The sequence below is a fragment of the Entelurus aequoreus genome, linkage group LG02, assembly GCF_033978785.1.
Source record: "Entelurus aequoreus isolate RoL-2023_Sb linkage group LG02, RoL_Eaeq_v1.1, whole genome shotgun sequence".
In the NCBI taxonomy this organism is placed as follows: domain Eukaryota; kingdom Metazoa; phylum Chordata; class Actinopteri; order Syngnathiformes; family Syngnathidae; genus Entelurus; species Entelurus aequoreus.
The window spans coordinates 14218905-14241917 of NC_084732.1; the positions used below are offsets into that span (position 1 = coordinate 14218905).

At 42.0% G+C, this 23013-nt stretch overlaps 1 protein-coding gene across 1 annotated transcript in view; it reads right to left on the reverse strand.

The window, feature by feature from the left end:
• The window catches only part of LOC133630771 (cyclic nucleotide-gated cation channel beta-3-like), a 26029-nt gene continuing 3016 nt past the window's right edge, over positions 1-23013 (reverse strand). Inside the window, exons 2-34 of the mRNA XM_062022498.1 lie at positions 21818-21974; positions 21262-21305; positions 19850-19922; positions 19756-19780; positions 19613-19676; positions 19420-19532; positions 19317-19344; positions 19214-19246; positions 19085-19145; positions 18979-19003; positions 14071-14168; positions 10017-10099; positions 9805-9942; positions 9671-9712; positions 6562-6673; positions 6436-6466; positions 6056-6137; positions 5895-5990; positions 5679-5827; positions 5409-5615; positions 5127-5335; positions 5003-5053; positions 4821-4907; positions 4685-4749; positions 4400-4522; positions 4185-4326; positions 3956-4115; positions 3695-3792; positions 3517-3600; positions 3230-3348; positions 1847-1993; positions 1570-1753; positions 1-1501 (exon numbers count right to left, since the gene is read on the reverse strand). Of these exons, the coding sequence (XP_061878482.1) occupies positions 1316-1501; positions 1570-1753; positions 1847-1993; positions 3230-3348; positions 3517-3600; positions 3695-3792; positions 3956-4115; positions 4185-4326; positions 4400-4522; positions 4685-4749; positions 4821-4907; positions 5003-5053; positions 5127-5335; positions 5409-5615; positions 5679-5827; positions 5895-5990; positions 6056-6137; positions 6436-6466; positions 6562-6673; positions 9671-9712; positions 9805-9942; positions 10017-10099; positions 14071-14168; positions 18979-19003; positions 19085-19145; positions 19214-19246; positions 19317-19344; positions 19420-19532; positions 19613-19676; positions 19756-19780; positions 19850-19922; positions 21262-21305; positions 21818-21958 (3300 nt within the window). The 5' untranslated portion in view covers positions 21959-21974 and the 3' untranslated portion in view covers positions 1-1315. The remainder of the gene's footprint in view (positions 1502-1569; positions 1754-1846; positions 1994-3229; positions 3349-3516; positions 3601-3694; positions 3793-3955; positions 4116-4184; positions 4327-4399; positions 4523-4684; positions 4750-4820; positions 4908-5002; positions 5054-5126; positions 5336-5408; positions 5616-5678; positions 5828-5894; positions 5991-6055; positions 6138-6435; positions 6467-6561; positions 6674-9670; positions 9713-9804; positions 9943-10016; positions 10100-14070; positions 14169-18978; positions 19004-19084; positions 19146-19213; positions 19247-19316; positions 19345-19419; positions 19533-19612; positions 19677-19755; positions 19781-19849; positions 19923-21261; positions 21306-21817; positions 21975-23013) is intronic.

A 23013-nucleotide genomic window follows, 5' to 3' on the forward strand; every position in this document is an offset into this window, starting at 1 on the left:
TGGACTAAGTCTTATTTTTAAATTTATAGGTAATGCCTGTTTTTAGCAATTATTTTTACAAAATAAAAATATTTTATTTTAATTTATGGTACAGAGGGATGCTGCAGCATATGGAAAATAATTTGTTTATTACAAAAGTAATTTTTTGACACTGAGTTTATTTAATTAATTTTTTTGCGTTTGAATTTTGTGAACTTAATTTTTATACATCAAATGAAGCTGACAATTAAATTGAATTAAAAATTGTGAGCACGTTGTAAAACAATCCGTGTAAAACAATTCATTATAAAACAATTTAGTGTATAAAAATTCAGGGCAGAAAAATGTGTTGCTTCCAAACTCAAGAACTTTTATGGCATGGTAGATTACCACCATCACTTTTTCCTGCTTTGCAAGACCCAGGTCACGTGACTTCAAACTTAACACCTCATTGGCTGGTTCAGAGACAGGCTGGATTGCTTCAGTATAAATATAAGTGAGTCCTGAGTTTTGAAGCAACACATTTTTCTGCACTGAATTTTTTTACACTAAATATTTAAATACAGATTTTTTTTAAACTGAAGTTTTCACACGGAATTTCAATACACTATTTTTTTTACACAACATTTTTTTACAAACGGAATTCTTAACACTTAATTGTATAACACTGTATTTTAACAAACTGAATTTTTAAACACACACATTTGTATTCAATGAAATTGTCATTAAATTTGATGTAAATTATTGTCATAAATTCAGAGTCCAAAAAAAGCTTTTGTGATAAAGACACAAATTAACCTCCATACAGCACGAAAGCCTATTGGTTACATCCAAAAATATGGAAATGACACATGCGCTTTTTTCATTTATTCATTAGTAACCATATTTCAAGAGAGTAATTGATATATTTCTACCACTAAGGTGTTAAAACACAATCATTTGTTTTTTGAAAAGCATTAGCATTAGCGGCTAACGTAACTTTTAGCTGTCTCTGAGTCAAACTTGCTTATTTTTTCTTAAAAACATCCAGAGCTGTATGAGTATTCTGCAAACTAACATTGTATGTTTATTAACATGTTCATTAAAATAGCAAACATATTTTTATTAGCAATCTGCCAACGTAGATAAGTTGTGTGTTTGTTAGCATGTTCCACTAAAATAGTTCATATGTTTATTATAATTCTGCTAACATAGCTGTCATAGGTGTACTAGCAATATACATATATATTTTTTTCACTTTTAACACATTTAAAGTCATATTTTTCCCCTTAAAAATAAATATGCAGTCAGAACCACTTCTGTCTTCTAGAAGCACAAAGGAATTCCGGGAATGCTTTTACTTCCTGTCCACCCCACCCTCCTCCACCTTCTTCTCTCCATCCACTTCCTGGTCCTCTGCGGGCGCCGCCTCCACTGAGAGAAGCTCCTCGCCTGGCTTTTGTGATGTCATTGTGACGGTCAGCGAGGTGTCAGCATGAGCTCCCGCTAAGCGCTGATGCAATGGAGAGGAGGCGGGCAAGGCCTGCACGCGACAAACAAGCGAGTTGATGATCAGAGAAGATGTGAGGGAACGTGGCCGTCAGGTCTTACCTCGCCCTCAGACGCCTTGTAAGTTTTCTTCAGCTTGGCGAAGGTTCCCTCCATTCTCGCCTGCTCCGTCACCTTCAACGCTGCTTTGAACATTTTGGGCGTGTCGGGCCGGGCCGGGATGACCTCAGCCGCCTCTTTTCCACCCTCCTTTTCATCAGGCTTCTTGTCCTTGGTGAGCATGGTCCTGCAGGTCAGAAGTCGGGAGCAAACGCCATCCGGCCATGGTCAATGTGGTGGCTAATGGCGGCCAATATCGTCACACCAAACAGCTGCTTACTTGGCCTTCTTGCGAAGGAGTTTCTGGGATTCTGGATAGTGGACCAGGATCTCCGCCAGGTCCTTTTTGTCCAAGATGAACAGGTTAGCGAATCCGTGCGCCTTCACGTTGGCAGTGCGTCTGTTTCCTCCGCCCCCCGCCAACAAACTGACCAATCAAGGTTCCACACAAACAAATTAGTCAGCACTTTTTGACTACAATCCATCAATGTGACCCAAAGAAGACTGGAAACCTTTTTTGTTCACTTCTCTTTTAAAACAACAAAACTGCCTGTGAAACAAGTGTAAACCATTTTGGAATGATTGACCTCATGTCACCTCTTCCTGTTGACGTACACATGGACTTCCTGTTAGCATCCGACTGTACTTCATGTTGACATCGGACTGTACTTCCTGTTGTTATCCTAGCTTACTTCATGTTAACATCTGACTGTGTTTCCTGTGACATGCACCTGTCACCCTAGTATACTTCCTGTTGGCTTCTGAATGTACTTCCTGTTGCCATTCTACATTACTTCCTGTTGGCATTCTAAATTACTTTCCGTTGGCATTCTACATTACTTCCTGTTACCATTCTAAATTACTTCCTGTTGTCATTCTACTGTACTTCCTGTTGACATCGGACTGTACTTCCTGTTATCCTAGCTTACTTCATGTTAACATCTGACTGTGTTTCCTGTGACGTGCACCTGTCACCCTAATATACTTCCTGTTGGCTTCTGAATATACTTCCTGTTGTCATTCTACTGTACTTCCTGTTGACATGTGACTGTACTTCGTGTTGTCATCTGACTGTACTTCCTGTCTTCATTCTACATTACTTCTTGTTGCCATTCTAAATTACTTTCTGTTGGCATTCTAAATTACTTCCTGTTGGCATTCTAAATTACTTCCTGTTGCCATTCTAAATTACTTTGTGTTGGCATTCTACATTACTTCCTGTTACCATTCTAAATTACTTCCCATTGGCATTCTACATTACTTCCTGTTGCCATTCTAAATTACTTCCTGTTGGCATTCTAAATTACTTCCTGTTGGCATTCTAAATTATTTCTTGTTGGCATTCTACATTACTTCCTGTTAGAATCCAACATTACTTCCTGTTGCCAATCTACATTATTTCCTGTTGGCATTCTAAATTACTTCCTGTTGGCATGCACTTCCACTGTATTTCCTGTTTACGTCCTAATGTACTACTTGTCACCCTATTGTCATCCTTTTGTATTTTCTGTGGACGTGCTCCTGCATTTCCTGTTGTCATCCTACTGTACTTCCTGTTGGCATGTATCTGTACATCATTTTCTATACATCCTGTTGATGTACACCTGTATTTCCTGTTGTTGTTGTCATAGAGAGTAGTTGGGTGTCGGTGCTTTTAATGAACCTGATCTCTCCAAAGACAGAACCAGCTCTGATTGTCACAAAAACCGTCTGGAGATCTGGACCGCCCACCACTTGGACTTCCCCCTGTTTGATGATGTACATCTCCCTGCCGATCTCGCCCTGCAGAGCACACACTCGTCAAGTTGCAGTGGTGGCATATCGAATCAAATGGCAATGAAAGTGAAAGCCCAGCTTGACTCAGTGTAAAAAAACCAGAGTAAACGTAGTTTTAAGAATTATCATGTATAATAAGAATACAGTATATCCAAATGTGCATGTTCAGCTCACCTTCTTGCACACAAAGTCTCCTGGCAAGTAGACGACAGATTTGAGTCTTGTCAGCATGTCAAACACCATCTGACGATCACAACCCTAGGAGACACATGTTTAAGAAACACAGCCACTTCCTGTGTGTGTGTGTGTGTGTGTGTGTGTGTGTGTGTGTGTGTGTGTGTGTGTGTCTTACCTGGAACAGTGCTACTTTGCTGACAATTGTGTAGTTGACATCCACAGCCATGTCCAGTCTCATTTTAGTGGGAAGCTGCACCAACAGCTCCTGCTCATCTACACACACACACACACACACACACACACACACACACACACACACACACACACACACACACACACACACACACACACACACACACACACACACACACACACACACACACACACACTATGTGGCACATGCACTATTTGTATTTCCTGTTTGGCTTTTTCTTACCCAGCATGCCTTGGCTCTTCCAAGTGTAGTCGTACCAGGTCTTGATACGGTTCTGGACGTCCTGGGGGATGTTGTAGGAGTTCATGTACTTGACGGTGCTGTCCATGCAGGCTCGGTAGTAGTTCTCCCCGGCCGTGGCCGCTCCGACCACGTCTCTCATCTGAAACCCCTCCGCAGAGTCAAGTCTGTCCAGACATCGTAGACAATGAGGCGTTCCTGTGTCACCAACCTGTCCAATCATGATGGAGAATGCGAAAACGCCGACAAAGTAGTTGATGAGCTGGAAGCAGATCTCGAAGACGGTGGTCGGGTCTGGCAGCCCACCGATGGTGATCAAGGTTTTGACGGCGAAGTAGTAACAGCGAATGTAACTGGACACACATCGAGGTGAAGCTACATGCTAATAGCCTAAGCTAGCCGCACGAATGGCGATTATTTTCTCACGCATTGCCTTTTCCGTCGTAGACCCACTTGGTGGAACCCAATCCTTCGTAGTCTGAGCCCCAGTAGAAGAGGCACGCGTTGATGTGCAGCGAGTACAGCAGGTAGGTGGAAGTCCGGATCACCCTGACGAGCCAAGACTTTTAGTCCAGCTAATGCTAACGCCTAGCATGATTGCAAGTTCAGCTAATTTCCTGTCATGCTACATCCTGTTTGTTGTGAACTTTATTGGTCACATTAACGCCCTCTGGCCAGCAGGGGCGCAGTCCTGGCGACATTGTCGCTCACCTGTAGATGTAGGCCTTCTTCATCACCGCCTCCATTCTGTCGTTGAACTCGAAGAACACCTGGTACTGAGAAGGACACTTCTCATGTCAGCTACCCAACCTGATTCTTGAGTTTGATGTGAAAAGTTGAAAAAAACCTTGAGCAGACGAGGGAATCTTAGCAGAGAGTTGACTCCCGTAAAGTAGTAGAAGATCTCCATTGGAAACAGACTGATGATATCCATCTGGACAACACAGAAGACTGGATCTAGATTGGTTCCAGAACTCTTCTACACTGGTCTCTAAAGTGGTCCTAAAAGAGGGTGCTTCAAGAATGTACCTTGAACCTCTCGGTGGTCATGTAGTTTTCTCTCATGTCTTTTTTATCGCACTAAAACAGAACATTCCAGGTGAGGCTTCGGAAGAGGCGGGAGAAAGACAAGTTGTCATTTGAAGTCACTGACCACAATGTCGCCCCCGCGGACAAACTGTAGCCGGGGCTGGAAGACCAGGATGTCTGCGATGTAGATGAGGTCACAAGTGTAGTCCATCAGAAGCCACAGGTGGATGTTTTCTGCGGTCTGGTAGGGAAAGGCCCAGCGGACGGGAATTAACCATACATTCCAGTTCCATGCCGCCACCACGAAGAACAGCCACACCACATAGATCAGATCTACAGATGGAGACAGGAAGCTTTCACAGGATGACTCTACAAAGATCGGTGAATAAATGGCGTCGGAGCTCACCGGTGAACGGGTCAATGCTTGAAGGGAAGCGGAACGCTGCCATGTCTCGAAGCCATTTTGGCATGGTGGGAAGTTTGGGATATTCAATAGGATATCCCAGAAGTTCAAACTGGAACAGTGCCTCTTCTTCCTCCTTTGCTCCGGTGGCGAGAGTGGGCGTCTTGTCTTCTTCAGGTGGGGGTGGAGGCGGAGGAGCTTTGCTGGGAGCTGGAGGTCAGATTACAAGGTCAGCGGGATGGTGTTGTCATTCCTGTACGAATCCAGACCTACAGGCAGTAGGGCTTTCCTGCTCCGAGTCATCCGGGTCAATCAGTCGGTCTTTTTGGCGTTCTGTCCGACCTCTGAAGAGCCGCACAAGCTCGCTAAGGCGGTCCTGGATCACCACGCTGCCGATGCTGGCCGCCGATGGCGGACGGGCACTGCGAGCGGGCAAACAAGAAATGAAAACAAGGAGAGACGCTTCTCCCAAGTGATCATTTCACTCACTCCGCAGTCAGTAGGTCACCTTGACTGGACCAGGACTTGAGTCCGCCCCTCGCCAACTTGACTTCGTCCTCCTCCGCAGAGAGATCGACTATCCCGCTAAACAAAGACAGGTCTGTCTAGAGCTGTCTGAATTATTTTCTACTGTAACTCAGAATTGTTACCTGAGCCTTGATAGAGGGACGTCGCTCGGTGGCATGATTATCTCAGGGAGGGTTAAACCTTTTCCCGCTTCCAGGAGAAGACCTGATGGACCACGGAGGCATCAGAAAATGCGACAGACTATGGAAGCATGTAGTGGTGCATAATGGAAGGGAACTGGACGTCTATTAGGTCAGTTGACTAGAAACTCGATGCTGCTATACCTTAGTCGGGTGAGTGTGTGTGTGTGAGGGTCGGGGGCGTGAACTGGAAGCAGCTTCCTACAGTTTAACAGTAGCAGAAGCAGGAAGCAAGCAGACTGTTGCCATGGTTACAGTGCGTCAGCAAGCTACGTTGCCTCAAAGCATAAACCATGTGAATGGTAATTGTTGATTGTTGTCACCTTTATTTTCAACTTCTATTCCAGTTGGAACCTGAAAAGAAAGATCCCCTCAGTGGGTTAAGACCAGCAAAATGTGTGGTATTTGATTCCCTCATGAGGACAGGCGCCAATTGGGATAGTCCTTACCTGATCGGACGGTGTGTGCTCAAGTCTGCCAACGTAAGTCTCTTTCCTGTTGGTCAGCAATGGGGAATCCTGTGGGACGGCTGAGCTTAGAGCATCACCTTTAGGCAGACACCTACCAAATACGTCCATGAATAATATTATCAACATTATTAGTATTAATAGTACAAGTAATATTACTATGAAAACAACACACACACACACACACACAAAACATGGTGTTATTAGGGGGGTAAAAATGATTTGGTACAAAACAAAAAACGATTTTACCTTCAGAGATATGAATACATCGTTTGGCGAGCCTCTGGATTGATGTAAATATATCTAGTATGGATCGGTCGATGTCCGGTAGTAAAATCATGAATCGGTTGATTGGAACTCTGCTACAAAATATGGCCGCTCTAATCTTGCGAGACTTCTGTGATGACGTAATACGAGAGTAACGTTCTTGTTTTCGACAGACCGAAAGAGTTTGCAAACAATGCACCCCCGACCGAATCTTAAATCTAAAGTGTGGTAAAAGTTCAGATTTTATTTCATTTTTTAAAGAATGGTTAGTTGGATAAAAGTATGGCCATTTGTAATGTTAGGAAAGCAGCGATAAAGTAGAGGCAGCACGAGTAATCTGAGCACCCACCTGTTGTGACAGCATGAAGTCACTCAAGTGGGCAATGTGGGCGCTATGGATGCTAATGCTAACAGAACTGCCATCTGGCAAGGCAAGGATGCCGATTTGAAAGACTTACAGCCCCAACTTAGCCACAACTTTACCGAGGAATCACAGCATCTACTACACTGTTCATTGTGGTAAAGATGAAGACCTAGCTGTACAGTAACCAGCAGAATGGCACAAAGTATTTGAGCTACTGCACTGAAGCTGCTGTTTTGTTTACATGGTGTCACTTAATTGTATCTTTCACTAGTAATTACTGTGGTGTTATATATTTTTTCACCATACAAAGCTTCCATCGGCATCGAATCGTAATGTTGTATTAGTTTGTTTGTCACGCACATAATAAACCTATCAATTACACAAGGCCAAGTACCAAAAGATTTTAAGATAGCAAGAGTAACTCCCCTCTTTAAAAAAGGAAGCAAATTGGAACCTGGCAACTACCGACCTGTTTCTATTCTCAGCTCCATTTCGAAAGTAATGGAGAAAATAGTTTATGAACAGGTCGATAGTTACCTTGCCACTAATAAACTCATGTCCAAATTCCAATCCGGCTTCAGAACTAACCACTCCACTGACACATGTCTTCTCTATCTGACCGACCACATCAAACATGAGGTGGACGCGGGCAAATACTGCGGCATGGTCATGCTGGACCTTCAGAAGGCCTTTGACACCGTTAACCACGCTATACTGTTGGATAAGCTCAGAGCAATCGGATTTAACAAAACCTCATGGAGCTGGATGCAATCTTACTTGGAGGGGAGGGAGCAGGTGGTAGAGGTGAACGGCACCGTGTCCCCCCCCCCCCCCTCTCGGTGAGCTGTGGAGTCCCCCAAGGCAGTATATTGGGACCTTTACTGTTCCTAATATACATAAACGACATGTCATCGGCATGCGACTGTGAATTGTTTTTGTTTGCGGATGACTCGGCCTTGCTGGTATCCGGCAAGGACAAGTCACAGGTGGAGAAAATCCTCAGTGCTGAGCTGTGTAGAACTTGCACCCGGCTCGCTGACAACAAGCTATCCATACACTTGGGTAAAACAGAATCCATCCTGTTTGGGTCCCACATCAACCTTAAGAAAGTCAATGACTTCACCATAAAAGTGGGTGACATTGTCATCACCAGGAAAGATGAGGTCACCTACCTAGGTTCCATTCTAGAGGCTAACCTTTCCTGTGATAAAATGGCAACCAAGATAATCAGAAAGGTTAACCAACGAACGAGATTTCTCTACAGAATCTCCTCTCTGGTCAACAAAAGCACCTTGAGGATTCTGGCGGGAACTCTCGTTCAACCCTTTTTCGATTACGCATGCACCTCCTGGTACCCTAGCACCTCCAAAACCCTCAAATCTAAACTCCAAACATCTCAGAACAAGCTAGTCAGGTTACTTCTAGACCTCCACCCCAGATCCCACCTCACTCCTACCCACTTCTCTAAAGTGGGCTGGCTCAAGGTGGAGGACAGAGTTAAACAACTTGCACTGAGCCTAGTCTATAAAATCCACTACACCTCCCTGATATCGAAGTACATGTCAAACTACTTCCTTAATGTAAATGACCGCCATAACCACAACACTTTGTGTGTCTCAGTCTCTGTTTCTGTTTTTTTTTTGTTTCTCCACTCGGGCTGCGGCTGATGTAACAGTTGGTTGGGGGGCGCATAATAAATGAAAATAACATAACATAACATAACACCAGGGGGAACTCCACTAACCACGTTAAACCCAGATTGCGAACTAACAAAGGTCTTAACTCATTCTCTTTCTATGCCACATCCATGTGGAATGCGCTCCCAACAGGTATAAAAGAAAGGGCATCTCTATCCTCCTTCAAAACCGCAATAAAAGTTCACCTCCAGGCAGTACAACCCTAAACTAACACCCTCCCCGGATTGCTAATAATCAAATGTAAACAATCAAATGCAGATACTTTTTCTTATGCCTTCTGATCTCTCTCTCTCTCTCTCTCTCTCTCTCTCGCTCTCTTTCTCTCTCTCTCTCTATATGTCCACTACTTGCTGTCCATATCCTACCCCCCCCCCCACCCCCTCCACACCCCTGATTGTAAATAATGTAAATAATTCAATGTGATTATCTTGTGTGATGACTGTATTATGATGATAGTATATATGATAGTATATATCTGTATCATGAATCAATTTAAGTGGACCCCGACTTAAACAAGTTGAAAAACTTATTCGGGTGTTACCATTTAGTGGTCAATTGTACGGAATATGTACTTCACTGTGCAACCTACTAATAAAATTCTCAATCAATCAATCAAAAATTGTATCGTAATCCATGCATCTAGATGCATATGGGATTGCCATTTAAGGTAGAGATGCACACCCCTAGTTATTATATTATGTGTCATTGCTTCAGACACTCTTTGAGCTTATCGGATCCAGGTCACATGACCTTGTCTACTCACTCTGGTTCGTCTTCATTTTCCTCCTCCAAGATGTTTGGAAGTCTGTCAGCAAGAGAAAACATTAGCGGTGATCACCCCAATATGCTTCTGTGCAAGTTCTGTGCCTGTTAATAGGAGGACACATGGCGACTCACTGCTCGTTGGACTCGGGCAGCGACTCGATGACGATCTTGGCTGAATGCTCCACCTGTAGCAGTCGGATCGCCTCCTGCGCCGCCTTCCTTGCCATTTCCTCCGCATTACGGGCCGCTTCCAGGCGCTGCTGCTGCAGCCTGGTGGCAAACCGCGTCAATAGGTCAAATTCGAGCAAAGCTACAAAGAGCAGAAGACACAGAGAAGGACAGACCTTTCCTCCATCCGTGCCAGGACCGCTTGGCCGGTTTCTTGCTTGATAGTCTCCATCAGCGGAATCCAACGCTCGTCTTCGACCTGCGAGACCACACAAATCACATGATCATGTCTGCCATCACGGCTGCTCGTTTGAATGCAAGTCTACCGCTTTTAGTCTAAGTCTTCTTTTTTTCTGGTCAAAGTCTATTTGTTATTGTTGTGTCTCGGGCTTTGCCACCTTTTCCTCTGTAGAAGGAGTGGAGAGGCGTGGGTGTGTGAAGGATCAAGGAAGACGGTGATGGTCCTTGAACAAGGACTCACTTATTGAACGAGCAAGCATCCTTACAGGTCCTGCAGGACCTGGAGAGGATCTAGCCAGATCTCTCTTTTGTGTACCAAAACACCCATCCTTATAGCCCCAGCAATCCTCACTCTTAGTTGCGCCAAATCCTTTGTTTTAACATGGGTCAGTAGTTGAGATGTCCGATAATGGCTTTTTTGCCGATATCCGATATTCCGATATTGTCCAACTCTTAATTACCGATTCCGATATCAACCGATACCGATATATACAGTCGTGGAATTAACACATTATGCCTAATTTTGTTGTGATGCCCCGCTGGATGCATTAAACAATGTAACTTTACCATGAATTGATTAACGTGGACCCCGACTTAAACAAGTTGAAAAACTTATTCGGGTGTTACCATTTAGTGGTCAATTGTACGGAATATGTACTGTACTGTTTCAATCAATCAATCGAAAACAAGGTTTTCCAAAATAAGAGAACAACTTCAACTCCAGTTATGGAAAAAAGTGCCAACATGGCACTGCCATATTTATTATTGAAGTCACAAAGTGCTTTTTTTTTTAACATGCCTCAAAACAGCAGCTTGGAATTTGGGACATGCTCTCCCTGAGATAATCCTAATACCCACTACAACTATGGGAAATACTATACTTTGACTTTCACAAAGTGCATTTTTTTGTATTTTTTTTTAAACATGCCTCAAAACAACAGTTACAAAAACAATGAAGGCACACAGCTTCAGTCCAGAGTATACTAGAGCAGTGGTACCCAACCACAAAATAGAAAAATAATTTTTATTTTTAATTTTAATTTTAATTTTTTAAATTTCTTGTGCAGCCCGGTACCAATCGGTCCACGGACCGGTACCGGGCTGCACAAGAAATAAAAAATAAATAAAAGAAAATTTAAATTTTTTTTAATAATTAAAACAACATAAAAAACACAATATATACATGATATATCAATATAGATCAATACAGTCTGCAGGGATACAGTCCGTAAGCACACATGATTGTATTTCTTTATGACAACAAAAAACAAAACATTCCCCCCTGCTCTCCCCCTCCGTATATTGTAGTGTCCCAGGAGGGGTTAGTGCTGCAAGGGGTTCTGGGTATCTGTTCTGTTGTGTTTATGTTGTGTTACTGTTCGGATGTTCTCCCGAAATGTGTTTGTCATTCTTGTTTGGTGTGGGTTCACAGTGTGGCGCATATTTGTAACAGTGTTAAAGTTGTTTATACGGCTACCCTCAGTGTGACCTGTATGGCTGTTGATCAAGTATGCATTGCATTCAATTTTATTTGTGCAAAAGTCGCATATATTATGTGACTGGGCTGGCACGCTGTTTGTAAGGAGGAAAAGCGGACGTGATGACAGGTTGTAGAAGACGCTAAAAGCAGTGCCTTTAAGGCACGCCCCCAATTATGTTGTCTGGGTGGAAATCGGGAGAATGGTTGCCCCGGGAGATTTTCGGGAGGGGCACTGAAACTCGGGAGTCTCCCGGGAAAATCGGGAGGTTGAAACCGATACCAATAATTTCCGATATTACATTTTAAAGCATTTATCGGCATCTCTAGTCAGTAGGCTAGTACCGACTTCCATATGTGTCATTCCCAATATGACGTTAGGGTCACAGGGTCCCGACATAAGAAACCTAAATCTTTCATTGGTGCTGGCTAGGGTTGGGTATCGTTTGAATTCGAATGATTCCGATTCCGATTCTTTGTTTCGATTCCGATTCCTGACGATTCTCGATTCCGATTCTTTTAAGAGGCAGGGTTAAAAAAAAAGTTTTGGATATTTTAAATGAGCTAGCTAACCTACAGTCTTTCTGAATGAAATAGTCTGACATTCTCCATCAATTTTAATTCTATTAACTTTTTATGAACTTTACTATAAATTCCTCACAGGGCTGTTTTCAACTACAATATAAATATCAAATCTATGAACTTGAATATAAATATTATAAATTATGAATACATTTTCCCAGGGGTAAACTTTCCTCAAGAGAGCTTTATTTTTGAAAACCTCATGAAAACACATTTACACACAAGTGTATGATGCTGCAGGAAACCTCATGAAAACACATTTACACATAAGTGTATGATGCTGCAGGAAACCTCATGAAAACACATTTACACATAAGTGTATGATGCTGCAGGAAACCTCATGAAAACACCTTTACACATAAGTGTATGATGCTGCAGGAAACCTCATGAAAACACATTTACACACACAAGTGTATGATGCTGCAGGAAACCTCATGAAAACACCTTTACACATAAGTGTATGATGCTGCAGGTACTTAAAAATGTTACCGTGCTCCCACTGATGGGCTAACGTGGTGCAGAAAAGCAAATAAACAATAAGAAACAACTTGCAAAACCCAGTCCAGATTAGCAGCAGGTACAGTATAAAATCAGAGACAGTTTTTGTTTAGGAAAATGACCATACCCGCCTTCTCAGGCAGGATGCGTGAGCGTTCTGGACAGATAGTGTCTCCTGCTGTGGAAAATACACGTTCGCTGGGTGTGGAAGAAGCTTGAACGCATAAATAGGAGAAAGCGAGATATGACAGCAAAGGATAAGTCTTTTGTTGGTTCCACCGGACCACCACCATGCAGCAGGGTCGTCAGACATAAGTATCGGTGGAACGTCCTGGTACATCTGCAGCTCTCTCTCCACTCGTTTCTTGATGGACATGGAGCTCTGTTATTTCGCGGTTATTTCATTTTTTTTTGTAAAGTAAAGCCAGACTTTCAACCGCCGACGCCCGCTATCCATGCTTGAGCTTGACTGACTCGCTCGGCTATGCTAACACTTCCGGCGGTGGGCGCTTCTTCGTTGGTGTTCAGCGGCTTCTACTTCCGGTTCGGCGGACATATTTTTTTCCGGTCGGCGGACTGGTATCGAAAATAGGAATCGAAATTTAAACTTTTGAACGATTCTGGGAGAATCGGAAAGTTAGTCCCGGTTCCAATCGATACTCGATACTCGATACCCAACCCTAGTGCTGGCCTGAGGTAAAGTCTAGATGTCGATTTTCTCCTAATACCCTGAGATCCTGAATTCCACCATATGGCTCCGGGCTCCTTAGGGCCTGTCTTCCCACATTTCAGAGAGGCGTCACGCTATATCAGGGGTGTCAAACTCATTTTCATTGAGGGCCACATCACAGTAATGGCTGCTTTCAGAGGGCCGCGTTTTAAAAATTGATTTACATTATGCATTCGGGTAATAACCTGTGATTAATCAAAATGCATATGCATTTGATTATTAGATTTTTTTTATGTATAACTTGCTTTAAAATCATAAATAAAGGTGACAAGCAGATATTTATCTCACATAAATAGTTTTGCAGTACAGTATATAATAATATAATTGGCATGATCAGATAATATTAAAGTTAAATATATGCATTTTCTTCTGTCAAAATTGATAGAACGAATGCATTTAGTAAAAAATAAAACCCATTTTTTCCAGGCTTTCGCGGGCCACATAAAATTATGTTGTGGGCCAGAACTTGAGTTTGACACCTAGGCACTATATGGTCTGGGTGTAACCATGAAGTCTACTAAGTAAAGTGTCACTGTTAAGCAACTATGGGCCATTAAACTGAATGTTTGCTGACTTACACACAACGCTTCAAAGACATGTGCTATCATCTGTTAACAGATACTACATTAGTCTAGTCCAAGTCTAATTGTCGGACTAAAAATGTGTGTGTCCAACAAATCTCTACAGTTCCCAAGTGGCGTACCTCTTTCACGGCTAAATGCTTCTGGTTCTCACTGTCGGTTGCTTTGTCCGCCTGCTCTTCCAGGTCCAGTAGCACCAGCTCGTTATTCTCTTGAACGGCTGTAAGTCACAAAATGGGGGAATCCTATGTGGGTTGTGTTAGTCAACAATCGACAGGAGCAGGAAGTCGTTCCAATGTACGCCACGCTTCTTACAGCGGATGTTCCACAAATGATTTCAGCAAGGAATAACTTGTGTTTTTTGTAGCATGTATACAAGTTGTGTTCCAATTTAATAATGTGTCTTTTGTTTGACCTTTGGCGAACGTACCCACCATGCTCAGGGCCGCCCCACCCTACACGCACATCACGTGGGTCTGCGCTCCGTGAGGGGCCCATTTTGCATTAAGTGTAAAATGTAAAGAACGACAAGGGCGGTTCATATTAAATTCCAGCCCCTTTTAGCTTCGAGACTGATAAGAATATAACAGCAGATTTCCCCAATATAGTCACTGTCTCGCTTTAATCCAATTTTGAAGCGATTATGCTAAAAAGGTGTTTTGACATCACATTTTTTAGAAGGAATTTAGAAGGTTTTCATATATCCAAGAATAGGAAAATTGCATTTAATATTTGAGGGATGGCAAACATTGACAGTTTTTTGGTGTAAAATATAGCATGTGTTGTGATTTACTAACATCTCTTAAGCGTGTGTTCCCAGTTTTTTTTATTTTTATGTATGTAAATATGTGTGCATGTGCATGTACAGTACAGGCCAAAAGTTTGGACACACCTTCTCATTCAATGCGTTTTCTTTATTTCCATGACTATTTTCATTGTAGATTGTCACTGAAGGCATCACAACACATGTGGAGTTATGTACTTAACAAAAAAAGGTGAATGAACTGAAAACATGTTTTATATTGTATTTTCTTCAAAATAGCCACCTTTTGCTCTGATTACTGCTTCGCACACGCTTGGCATTTTCTTGATGAGCTTCAAGAGGTAGTCACCTGAAATGGTTTTCACTTCACAGGTGTCATAGTTTTGATGCCTTCAGTGAAAATCTACAAGGTAAATAGTCTTGAAAATAAAGAAAATGCATTGAAATGAGAAGGTGTGTCCCAACTTTTGGCCTGTACTGTATATATACACGTGCAAGAGTTTATTTGTATATACTGTATTGATGAATATTTTTATATGACAATGTAATCTTTCCATCTTTTCATTAAAAACAAATACATTTATAAAATAAATCTCATGCTGGGTTCTAATCCAAATAGGAGTTTTGGCAAGTTTTGCTAATTTATGTTTTAAATGTTGAATTAGTTATTGTGCACAATTCCCCCCCCCCCCCCCCCCCCCCCCCCCCCCCCCATGAATTATATATAGTAAACAAATTAAATAATAACATTTTGGACAAAAAATGGACTTAAAAATAAAATATTTTTTTATGCATTAATACATCATAATATCATTATTCTAATTAAATTCAAGTTTGAGTCAAAAAGTATAGAACTTGTTTCACACAAATAAGGTGAAAAAAAGGTAATGGGTAACTTGAGACCCAATATCCCAAACTGTAAACTAGTTCATTATTTTGCTTGTGTGGTGTCATCACATCATTTGATTTTTTCTGAGGGAACTCTCCTGAAGGAATCAATAAAGTACTATCTATCTATCTATCTATCTATCTATCTATCTATCTATCTATCTATCTATCTATCTATCTATCTATCTATCTATCTATCTATCTATCTATCTATCTATCTATCTATCTATCTATCTATCTATCTATCTATCTATCTATCTATCTATCTATCTATCTATCTATCTATCTATCCATCTATCTATCTATCTATCTATCTATCTATCTATCTATCTATCTATCTATCTATCTATCTATCTATCTATCTATCTATCTATCACAGTTGTGAATAAATCTAGGTCATAATTCAAACAAAATACTGGTTTCATGAAGTAGTTTTTAAAAGAGACAAAACACAACTCATGTCCAGTTACTTTGTTTTATTTCTAACTGTTCATTGAATATGTTGGGATGTTGTTGTCATGTTAGTCACTGTCCTGGGCCTCCTTCTCCTTTTATTTAAGGGGTTCTGCCGGACTTTCCCCCTGAAACAGAAGGAGAAGAGCAGCCCGGTTAGAGTCTGTCTCGTCAATGACAGCAACATCTGTCAATCATGACAAAAATATAGTTCATATGTGATTAGCCTTTTTCAATTAATCAAATGTTTACCTGCTAACCACGCGGCTGTGGGGCTGTGAAAGTGTACATTGGTAAACCTCACTCTCTGACGCCTTAAGAGTTCGCACTGGACATTGAGTTGACAGCTCGGGCTTTTAGCTCGATGTCTAGCGCTCTCACACTCTAATTCGGACGACCCATGATTGAGCACCGGGCGAGATCAGGCTCTAATATAATGTTCACAAGCTAGTTGCCGACCTTGCTTGTTAGCTGCTAAATAGTCTCACATGTTTACTAGCTATAGTAACTGTAAATATCGGGTTGATAGCTTGGGCTTTTAGCACGGTAGCTAGCACGCTCGTCTCTCATGCCGGTGACCTAGGTTCGAGAACTGAAAGCGGGAACTGAACCACGGCAGTTATACAACCTTGCTTGTTAGCTGCTAACTGAGTGATTCTCTAACTGTGGTGTATGCGAGCGCCATCTAGTGCTGGGATGTCTAACTCATTTTTTATCAAGGGCCACATCGCAATTACGGCTGCCCTTTAGAGGGCCACATTAACTGATGTGGCGGACTACATGAAATGATGTTGCAAACCACATTGAATGATGCGGCAGACCCCATTAAATGATGTGGCAGACAACATTAAATGAAGTGACGGCCACATTAAATGATGTGGCAGACCACAATAAAGGAAGTGGCAGACAACATTTTTTGATGTGGCAGACCACGTTAAATGATGTGGCAGACCATGATAAATTATGTGGCAGACAACATTAAATGAAGTGACGGCCACATTAAATGATGTGGCAGACCACAATAAATAATGTGGCAGATCACTATAAATGAAGTGGCAGACCACATTAAATGATGTAACAGACCACTGATGAAGAGACGGCCCCATTAAATGATGTGGCAGACCACAATAAATAATGTGGCAGACCACGGTAAATGATGTGGCAGACAACATTAAATTATGTAACAGATTACATTAAATGATGTGGTAGATCACATTAAATGATGTGGCAGACCCCTTTAAATGATGTACCAGACAAGATTAAATGATGTGGAAGACCACAATAAATGATTTGGCAGACAATATTGAATGAGTTGGCAGACCCCTTTAAATGATGTAGCAGACCACATTAAATGAAGTGGCAGACCACGTTAAATGAAGTGACAGGCCATATTAAAGGATGTAGTAGATCACATTAAATGAGGTGGCACACCACAATAAATGATGTATCAGAAAAGATTAAATGATGTGGAAGACCACAATAAATTATGTGGCAGACAACAATTAATGATGTGGCAGACAATATCAAATGAGGTGGCAGAACCCTTTAAATTATGTAGCAGACCACCTTAAATGAGTGGCAGACCACATTAAATGAAGTGACGAGCCACATCGAATGATGTGGCAGACAACATTAAATGATGTGGCAGATTACATTAAATGATGTGGCAGATTACATTAAATGAAGTGGCAGATTACATTAAATGATGTGGCACACCACATTAAATGAGGTGGCAGACTACATTAAAATAAATTTTTCCCTGCACGCTTTCTCTCGCTGTTTCAGACATCCACAAAGCAATTAGCTACCTGCTGCCACCTATTGATATGGAAGAGTATAACGTGGTAAATCTGCCGACCTCCATACAGATTATAACTACTGGTTTGCAAAAAATATTTTTAACCCAAATCGGTGAAATTAGTTAATCTCCCACAGCACACCAGACTGTATCTCACGGCACACTAGTGTGCCGCGGCACAGTGGTTGAAAAACACTGTTCTAATAAGTTAGAGAAGTGCTGTCCTAACATGTTTCGCCAGTTAAGTCGCTAACCATTAGGGCTGCGAATCTTTGGGTGTCCCACGATTCGATTTAATATCGATTCTTGGGGTCACGATTCGATTCAAAATCGATTTTTTTCCATTCAACGCGATTCTCAATTCAAAAACGATATTTTCCCAATTCAAAAAGAATTCTCTATTCATTCAATACATAGGATTTCAGCAGGATCTACCCCAGTCTGTTGACATGCAAGCAGAGTAGTAGATTTTTGTAAAAAGCTTTTATAATTGTAAAGGACAATGTTTTATCAACTGATTGCAATAATGTCAATTTGTTTTAACTATTAAATGAACCAAAAATATGACTTATTTTATCTTTGTGAAAATATTGGACACAGTGTGTTGTCAAGCTTATGAGATGCGATGCAAGTGTAAGCCACTGTGACACTATTGTTCTTTTTTAAAATTTTTTATAAATGTCTAATGATAATGTCTATGAGGGATTTTTAATCACTGCTATGTTGAAATTGTAACTAATATTGATACTGTTGTTGGTAATATTCATTTTTGTTTCACTACTTTTGGTTTGTTCTGTGTCGTGTTTGTGTCTCCTCTCAATTTCTCAGTTTATTGCAGTTCTGAGTGTTGCTTGGTCGGGTTTGGTTTTGGAATTGGATTGCATTGTTATGGTATTGCTGTGTATTGTTTTGTTGGATTGATTAATTTAAAAAAAAAAGAAAAAAAAAAAAAGGAAAAAAATAAAAAGAAATAAAAAATTTAAAAAATCGATTTTTTAAAAATGAGAATCGATTCTGAATCGCACAACGTGGGAATCGTGTTTAGAATTCGAATCGATTTTTTCCCACACCCCTACTAACCATACAATATGTTCACCAGTTATCTCTCCATGTTGATGTTTGACTTACTCTGGTGGACGCCATCGTCTGCGTCCTGCGTGCACAGAGAGGACAGGAAGCGTGGCGTTGTCATCAAATAGGAAAAAACGCTCAATGATACACATTTTGCCGCTACCTGCTTGTGAGTGGGCTGTGGCAAGATGCGACCCAGGCCGCCCACAATCCATCCCATCATGCTGTCGAGAGGAATAGCGGGGACGCTTAGTGTCAATGATGACATCATCAATAGGCGACACATACGTACTTTGACGGCGTCTCTGCCTCCTGCGGGGGTGTCCTGTCGTGTGACATCGCAACGTGAATTTTGCGTCGATTTTGAAACGTGTAAAGTCATTTTGCAAACTTACTGCTGGGTGTCAGGGGGCGGGGCTGTGGCTGAGGGGGCGGGGCCGACAAAAGACATGCGTATTGGAACATGACAGGTAACTTTTTAATCAAGTCGTGTTTTACGTTTGTCAGACGGAGCGGCTTCCGGCTTTTCCACGGCGGCCATCTTGGAGAGGGCGTGCACTTCCGGTTGAGGGACGACTCTCTCCACGCTGTCTTTGATCCACGACATCACCCTGTCACACGTTGTCGCTAGGTTAGCTTAGCTTAGCTCGTTTGCTCGTCGCCGATCATTTTGACTGGCGGCCGCACGCACCCCGGTGGGAGGGGCTTGTTGTCACTCTTGCCCTGCTGCTCCGCCTCCGCCTCCTTCGGCTCGGCTGCACGAGAAAAAGGCGGGAAACATCGGAATCAGTGACTCGTCATTCGGAGATCTCACCGAAAGGCCGCCGGACTCACCTGCTGGTGCCGCACGTTGACACACCTGCGAAAAAAAAACATGACCATGTCACGTGACCTGAACGTAAGGAGAAGTGCATGATGGGAAAATCACCTCTCTGTCCTTCAGCTCGGGCTGAGGAACGACCTTGTCCATGCTTTGACTGATCCACCACATCACGCCACTCCTGGGGGAGGGAACAGATCACTATTTTCCAGCTCACTATTTGTCCGTTTGTGTTCTTTGAATCAGTGGTCCCCAACCCTTTTTTTTTTTTTTTTTTTCATAAAGAAATACCGTATTTCCTTGAATTGGCGCAGGGAATATAGTATTCGCACGTCTAGAATTACTGCCGGGTCAAACTCGTTTCTCAAAATAATTAACGCATGCTTGGCCTTATCGCCGGTTTATTATTGAAGCTGGATCAAATTCGTTTCGCAAAATATTAATTTTATTATCGCATGTCTATAATTTTCGCCGGGTCAAACTCGTTTCGCAAAATATTTAGCATATGGCTAGAACTTCCATCGGGTCAAATTCGTTACGTCACGAGTGACGCATCTGTCCTCATTTTCAAAATGGAGGAAGCTGCTTTCAGTAGTTTACAATCGCACAAAGGAAAAAAGATAAAGAGCTTTTCAGTAGGATTTAAGGTCCAAGCTATTGAATACCGGTACAGTATGCTAAAGAGAACAGTAAGCAGCTATGTTTTATTAATATACCGTAGCTGCGTGTGTGAAATACTGTATAAGTCATTAAATGACTCCCGCCTCCTGGTGGTAGAGGGCACTGCCGCGCTAGTGATCCTTCTTGCGACTTCCGGTACTGCAGAAGAAGTGAACACACGCAGCAAGAGATTTTTTTTTTTTCCTCTGCCTGAACTTTTAACATGGAGGATTACATACCGGTATCTAAAATAAAACAGTTTTCTAAACTGGACTTTCAATCGAAACAGGAGGTAATAATTAAAGGAATATCTCCATCGAAACAGAGACTTTTAAAACTGAAGAAAGAAAATAAGGAAGACTTCTATAAACAAGTTATCGATGCTTTTGGTCAGAAGGAGCTGCAAATGGACTCCATTTATAAGTACAGGTAAGACCATAATAACGTTTTTTTTTATTAAATGTGCTTTTCATGATGGTATGCTTACATCACACTCAAAGCGCACGCCTAAATTTTATGGATTCCTTTTGGTAAAGAGGTTTTAATTACCGCATGCACGGCCATCCCGCCGGTTTCCGGTAAACGCAGGAGTGACAGGAGGTTTTAAATTTATTAACGCCCCTGCGGCTATTCAAGGAAATACGGTACAATCATGTGTGCTTACGGACTGTATCCCTGCAGACTGTATTGATCTAAATTGATATATAATGTATGTATTGTGTTTGTTATGTTGATATAATTTAAAAAAAAAAGATTTTTTTTTTTTTTTTTTAAATTTCTTGTGTGGCCCGGTACCAATCGGTCCGCGGACCGGTACCGGTGGTTAGGGACTAATGCTTTAAATGACTTCATCAGCTCACCTGCTGCCTGATGACTCCACTTCCTGAAAGCTCACCTTCTTCTCCTGACAAAACAAACGTTTATAAATTGTGCACAGGGAGAGTCGCTCAGACACACACACACACACACACACACACACACACACACACACACACACACACACACACACACACACACACACACACACACACACACACACACACACACACACACACACCTACATGTCTTGCCTACTTGGTGTGGACCCACGTTTGGTTAGTAGGTTGTGAGGGCCCCCCTTTCCACTATAGCTAGAATGATGAAATAAATATATCTAGCACTAGATGGGAGTAGAGAGTTGCAATCTCACTTCAGAATGCAAAAAACACAAAGTAAAACAAATATTTGACTTCTGTAGTTGTGAGGACCAGGCAAATGTCCTCACAAGTCAAAAGGTCCTCACAGAAAGGGTGGTTTGTCAAATGTACGTCCACACAAGGATGGTGAGACAAGTGCACACACACACACACAGAAACACACACACACACATACACACACACACACGCGCACCCATACTCTCACACAGGTGTGGCTGACCGTTACGTGGGATGGGCCAGCAACAGGGGGCGGAGCCGTGACAGGGGGCGGAGCCGCGACAGGGGGCGGGGCAGGGGGCCATTCCTGCTCCTGGGGCGGCTGAGGGGGTTGAGGAGCCATTTTCAGAAACCAGTTGATCATGGTGAAAGCTTTTATTCTGAAAGTCAATAAAAACAAGCTTTATTGTGGGTGACGTCCAGCAGGTGGCCCTCTACATGAATTACCACGAATTGATTAACGCGGACCCCGACTTAAACAAGTTGAAATACTTATTCAGGTGTTAGCATTTAGTGGTCAATTGTACGGAATATGTACTGTACTGTGCAATCTACTAATAAAAGTTTCAATCAATCAATCAAAACAGGGAGGCGGAGCTTATATGTCTTCCACGACATCTTTCGACATGTTGCCCATCAAATGCACGTTATGTGTTTGGCATGTACTTGTACACGCTGAATGGTATTTAGACCACGCCACATCCAATTAGTGATTGTACTCTTCATCGTAATCTTCTTCATCTTCGCTTTAATCTCCTCTACACTTTTCTCTGAGCTTTAGCGTGCTAGCAGCTGTCAGTCAGCTCCGTTATCATAACCACTTTATTAATGTAGTCGTTGATGATAATGACCACAATACTAGCATGTCAATGTTGTAAGTGACTAGGAAGACCATTGTATCAGTATATTCATGTGGTAGTTGACTATAAATACAACTGTATTAGTAAATTAATGTAGTAGTTGACTATAAAGCCCATTGTATCGGTATATTAATGTAGTAGTTGACTGTAAATACCACTGTATCAGTATATTAATGTAGTATCCATCCATCCATCCATTTTTCTACCGCTTATTCCTGTTTGACTGTAAATACCACTGTATCAGTATATTAATGTAGTAGTTGACTATAAAGCCCATTGTATCAGTATATTATTGTAGTATTTGACTATAAAGACCATTGTATCAGTATATTAATGTAGTAGTTCTCTCCGGGTACTCCGGCTTCCTCCCACCTCCAAAGACATGCACCTGGGGATAGGTTGATTGGCAACACTAAATTGGCCCTAGTGTGTGAATGTGAGTGTGAATGTTGTCTGTCTATCTGTGTTGGCCCTGCGATGAGGTGGCGACTTGTCCAGGGTGTACCCCGCCTTCTGCCCGAGTGTAGCTGAGATAGGCTCCAGCGCCCCCCCGCGACCC